This window comes from Grammomys surdaster, unplaced genomic scaffold (genome assembly GCF_004785775.1).
Source record: "Grammomys surdaster isolate TR1022 unplaced genomic scaffold, NIH_TR_1.0 126176, whole genome shotgun sequence".
Taxonomy (NCBI): Eukaryota; Metazoa; Chordata; class Mammalia; order Rodentia; family Muridae; genus Grammomys; species Grammomys surdaster.
The window spans coordinates 7065709-7071930 of record NW_021620983.1 but is presented as its reverse complement, the minus strand read 5'-3'; the positions used below and the strand labels follow the sequence as shown (position 1 = coordinate 7071930).

The following is a 6222-nucleotide window of genomic DNA, read 5'->3' as shown; positions in this document are numbered from 1 at the left end:
TTTTCCTTGTTTTTAATTATGTGTATATGTGTGTATTTGCATGAGGGTGTGTGTGTGTTAGTACAAGTGCCGACAGATACCAGACATGTCAAATCAGCTGGAGCTGGAGTTACAGGAAGTTATGGGCCTCTCAGTATGGGTGCTGGGTACTGAACTGGGTGGGATCTTCTGGGAGATTAAGTGCTCTTAGTCACTGGAGCATTCTCTGTAGTCACCATGAAAGATGCTGTTATGTAACATACATAGACACGTGTTGAAATATAAACCACAACCTTTCTGAGTGCATCCAGTCTCTGGATTGACATCACATTGGCTGTGTCTCAGGCAGAGAGGCCAAATAAATAATCATGGTGCTAACTGGCTATGGGCAAAGGCTTCATTTCCTCCTGAGTTTTTGCAAAAGACTTAATCATGACTCATCCGTATGGGTTGATATAATTAAATGACACACATTTATTACTAACCAGGACATAATTATGAATTCGTGGAAATTCATCTGCTTTCAATTTCGTCTCCACAATAGTTGAAAGGGTTAGACATCATAGCAAAGATGATATTTACTCAGATTCCTTTTTTAAAAAAAAAAATCCTATTAGACTTAACAACATGCTGCTTTCCTTTCCTCTGGATGACAGAGTCTGTCTACCTGATGCAATTTAAGGAAAACAACTCCAAAACATCTATTTGGGGTGGCTCAAGTTTCCTGTGCTTTTCTGTAAGGAAGCACTGAGGAGTTTCTATCAAAAATGTACTTTAGGGTATGAAGGTGATCCGACAGTGAAATCTGTCAATCATCAATCATCAGTATTAAGCCAGCTGCTCTGGTTGGGGTGGATAGGTATCTTTCGACTAATTCAGTGCAGGAGCCCCTCCCTGCCTAGAAATAGTGATATGCACAATGGATAGGGTCTTAAAACATCAATTAACAACTACAAAAAAAAATCCACACAGACATACACAATCCCACACATAAGACAACCCAATGGAAATTATTTCTCTTCTCCCCACTGATTCTACATTGTGCCAAGTTGACAATCAAAGCTATCCATGACACTAGCATAGGCTATATAGGTGAGTTTACATAGTAAGACCCTGTCACACAAAAAGAAAGAAGGGAAGGGAGGGAGAGAGGGAGGGAGGGAGTGAGGGGGGGAGGGAGGGAGGAAAGGTAAGGGAGGAGAGAAGAGGAGAGAAAAGAGAAGAGAAGAAAAGAGTGAATGGTCAAATGTGTTCCTTTACAGAGGAGTAATATCCTTTGATTCTGATAAAATTATTTCTGAACACTTAAAATTGGCACCTCCATAAATGAATCCATGTATTTTCAAAGTTTGGGTAAGTTTCACTCACCAAATGACTGATGGACTAAAATATTACACGCACTGACTTAGAGGAACACCAGTAAAACTGAAAGAACTATACACAGCTTCACTCCCTCCCCCCCCCAGTAGATCCCTAATGGATCAGGGAATCTCAGGGGCCTGAGACAAGGTGTCCCTCCACTTGAACCACTGCCCAAAGCCTTTCCTGCCACACTCTACTCTACCCGCCAGCAAGACCACCTCACTAGTAAATTCTTACTAATGCATTGCTGTTTTAGTTTGGTATTTCTTCTAAGCAGATACATATCTTAATAGCAGTTCTTTTGGTGTGTTTCTTCCCTTTTTAATTAAAAAGTACCTGTTCATATCTGTTCAGAATTTTAACACACTGAATGCCAAAGAGGTAAGTAAATTAAATCTAAAGACCCTTTTGGAATATTTCATGAAATATGATAACGCCTTATCCAAATGAATACCGGAGAAAACAATTTGAATAAGAGAAATAAAATGAACAAGTTAACTACAGAGTTACTCCTTGCAAGACTCATTAAGATTTAGCCCCTGTATACAGGACAATCTCCCTACCTCCATATTTATATAAACCTAACAATTCTGTTTATTTCATAGGGGAGAGTACTACCCACAGTTCCCCAAGCTCTGGTCAGCAGAGGGCTTTTCCTTCGGGCTACTGGGCTGCACTAGCTTCCCAGGTTGTCTGACTCCAGCCCGAATGGGCACTTGAGCATCCCTGTCTGCATGCTGTCCTAGGCTGAAATGCCTTTAGGATGATTTCATCTGCTGTCCCTCCATTGCTGCCTGCTGAAGCCTCTACACCAGCTAGACCTGAAGCTCCATGAGCAGGAACTGAATCGACCTCACCTCTGAGTCACCTCCCCAACCCTTATTCAGTTCCGTGTCTGGAACAAAAGAGACCCTGGGGCCGGGGCTATCACTCAGTGATGGAGGGAGTCTAGTGTGCAGGGAGCCTGGGGCTCAATCCCAGAATGGGAAAGCTCAAGTTTATATATTTAAAATGTGGGTTTTCCAACTCTGATGAAAAATGTAGCTCAAAACACATCATAAAATTTCACAAACCAAGAATAAAGAAAAGATCAAAAGGGCTTCTACAGAGTTTTATAAAAATCACACAGTGTAACCAGGAACTACTTCTGTCTATAAGGACACCACTTTTCTTTTTTGACATACCAATGGTTAAGCTGGAATGGTTAGTTATGTGATTATAACTGACATGTAATGCCTTTGAAGGTAAAATTAAAAATGGTATGCTACCTATTGTACATAAGGATCCACTTTCAGGAGGGTGAACATAGACTAAAACCGAGGAGTGGCATCTTCGATAAAAGCACTTTGGAGATGAGACAAGATTAGGTGTTCAAGGTCACCCTCAACTACATATGGAGTTCAATACCAGACTGGGCAACTTGGGGCTGCCTGTCAAAACAATATGGGATGTTTTAAATGGAATAAGGACAGGATCAGAAACAGAAGACCATGAATTTTCCTGTTCTCTTTCTCTTGGAAAGCTGTTGTAAGACAAACTCCATTTGAATAAGGGATCAGGGGCTGAGGAGACAACTCAGTCACTGAAGTGCCAGCCTCACACGAGGACCTGCCTTTAGGACCTGTGTGTAAAATTGTACTACATGATTGTGTGTGTATATCTAGCCCCAGAACTAGAGAAGCTGAAACAAGAGTTCTTTGGGGCTCCCCCTTGTAGCCACTCTAATGGCTGAGTTCAAAGTCAATGATAGAGTATGTTTCAAGGGAGACAAGTCAGCCCTTCTAAGGGTGACTTCTGAGCTTGACTTCCGGCCTCTATGTGTAGGCACTCAAAAACACACTTAAACCTGCTTGCACACACACACACACACACACACACACACTCTCAATCAACCAACCAATCAATCAATATTGAACAAACCATAACTGTCTATGGACAATGAGCTATCTAATTCCCGATAAATAAATCTGTAGACATAAAGATTTGGTGTTCCACACTTCATTATGAATGGCTTTTGTTTTCTTTTTAAAATATACATTGCTTCTTTTCCCCTTGAGCTTTTCATACCTGCATACAAATGTGCTTTGAACAAACTCAGCCTCCATTCTTCCCTCCAACTCCTCTCAGAGTGAGCCCCGCCTCATACACTCCCTCAGAATTCCCTCTAGTCTTTTTTTAAAGTCTGGATCCAGTAATTTACCCTTTTATGTACTTTTTAAAAACAGTTCGTACTGTGACATGATGAAATATTTCTGAGTGTCCATGATACTGAGAAAATGGATCCTTTGTCCTCGGTTATAATTTCTCATTTCTCTAGCATTCTCTTTCCATAAAAACACACTTTATTGTTATTCCTAATTACTATCTTCTAAAATGTCGCTTCCTTGCTGTCAGACTTAATTGTTCAAAAATTCACTTGTATTTCACAAAAATGGAAACTCCAAACTCCTACGGCCCCTGATGCACCATCAACCACACAAAGAAACTCAGTGTGTGGTCTGCTAATATTTACCCAAGTGTTAATGTCATGATGGCCCACCTGCTCCAGCTGCCAATGAAACACTTTCCGTCTACAGGATGGACATTAATGACAGAGTCTCTCTGGCGACAGAACTTAGCAAGTTGAGGGATATATAAGAGGCAGCTTGCTAATTACCAAGCTGCACTAATTCCAGGCTTGAGCAGTAGATCCTGAAGTTTCAGGCTGCTAACACATTTTCTGATACTGCTGCCTCTGACCACTGAAAGGTAAAGGATACCCTGTGCTGGGAAAGATATCACTTAGTAAAAGAAAACAATCTTTGTGTTACTTGTAGGACACATGCATTTCAGGAAAAAGGAGTAAAAGAATAGTTTATTATCATAGAAATTCTGAGGTTGTTAGAAAGAAAATTGAACATTTGGAACTATTTCAAAGGTAATAAGCATCAGGGAAAAAAAAGAAAACAGAGATCTTTGTAAAATGCATTTTAAATTTTCTTCGATGGTTTCAATCTACACTTGCATCAATCAGAACTGAAGGAGGTAGCTTGATTTCAGTGTTTTCTCTTTTCAGGGATCCTGAGAAATGATGTGTATCTCCAGGCTGCCAGCTGTCCTCCTCATCCTCTCTGTGGCACTAAGCCACTTGAGAGCCACACCGGTCGGAAGGTTGGTGACCTGAAAATCCCTACTTCTTTTGAAAACTGTGGGGAAATCAGAATTCCACACCGCTATGTAACAAATTAACCTCTGCACCATTCAATGTCTAAGAAAATACTGGCAATGAGAACCACTTTAAGCTGAGTGCTTTCATAATCCTGTGTTCTTTAAGTACAAGGTCAGCCACTAAGACTTGACTTGTAGAATATTTAATAGACAGGCATGGTTAGAGACGTTTGCCTGAAAATGTTTTAGAACATACAGGGGCAAAGCCAGGGTATGATAATGGGGCAACGGAGACACAAACATTCAGGCTGACTGAACACAGTACTGAAAAAAAACTGAAGGAATCCCAACAATAACAACAAAAAAATTGTTTTTATATCAATTGGAGTTTTGGTAGATATTTACAAGTTCTTTTCCCTCTTCAGGGAGGTCTATAAATATCCAAATTTCTACATCTTCTTCTGAAAACTGACATTATAAAATAGGAAGTAAATGGATGGTTGCAAGAAGTTAAATTTCAGAATTAGTTTTAAAGTCATTTGAAAGTCATTCCATACTGTGACATTACAGAGTTATAAGAAGTTATTCTATATCAAGAGATGACTTCTGAGCCTCTATGAATGTAAATTAGTGATACCTAAAATGTTTTAATGTGTAGACTGTCCATACATATAGTTGTGATTTCTGAGGAAGGCTTGTTGGAAATATCAAAGGTAAGCGAAGAAAACTAAAGGGTCGTTTGACAAAATCTAAAGTAATTTAAGACAGCTGGAAGAATAGAAGTAATTATAACCTTTAGATGGAAACCACTTAAAGCTGTAATTCTCCATCTATTTAAAGGATTCCTAAGACCAAATCTATGACACTTATTTAAATAATGTAGGGAGAATTTGTACCTAAATCAATTTTGCTCCATATATTCTTAAAAGACCTAACTTAGTCACTCATTGATAGCTCAAAGAATTAAAATTACTTTTGAAAAAATATAATTTAAGTCTCTCATCAGAATTATCGTCATCATCTCTTTGTTTTCTCTGGTGTATTTGTTCTTGGGTGAAGGTCTGTGTCAAGGTGCAGACATTTCTACAGCACCCACTATGACTAACACCAGAAATTATCAGAAAATGGTTTTTGTCATCTCAAGATTTACCTGGTTTCACTGGGTATTCTCAGAACTGACTGTAATTTTCAATTGGCTTTTTTATGAATAAAACATAACTGTAAAACCAATATGAAGTTTCTAATAAGCAGAACAATTGAATGATTGTGGGAAATTCAATAGTTATACCATTAGTATAACTATAATATATATATATTATATTTTATATATGATATATATTATTACATACTATAATATATATATATAATAGTATAATTAATGTGTCTGCTAGTAATTTGTATCATTCTCCTAGTACTTATAGATATTTGCTCAGCACCTCTAAAGCAAGTGTGTCTGTGGGTGATCTTATACAGTGAAATTAACTCCAAAATAGAATAATTCACAGCATGACTGTCTTTTAGATAATTTTTGTGTTTTCTTATAATTATTTATCTCATACATACTAACAAGATATGCTTAATATGTCTCAATGCATGTCTTTACATCAGTACCTTTTTTGGTGATGGGGGATACATGGACACACACATATGCGCATGCACACACAGAGACAGATAGAGAGATAGAGATGAGAGAGAGAGAGAGAGAGAGAGAGAGAGAGAGAGAGAGAGAGAGAG

The 6222-nt window shown here is 38.5% G+C and overlaps 1 protein-coding gene across 1 annotated transcript in view; it reads left to right on the top strand.

Moving 5' to 3' along the window:
- The first annotated feature begins 4408 nt into the window (after nt 1-4408).
- Nucleotides 4409-6222, top strand: part of Iapp (islet amyloid polypeptide) — a 5217-nt gene continuing 3403 nt past the window's right edge. The window contains exon 1 of the mRNA XM_028757491.1: nt 4409-4491. Coding sequence (XP_028613324.1) covers nt 4409-4491 — 83 coding nt within the window. The remainder of the gene's footprint in view (nt 4492-6222) is intronic.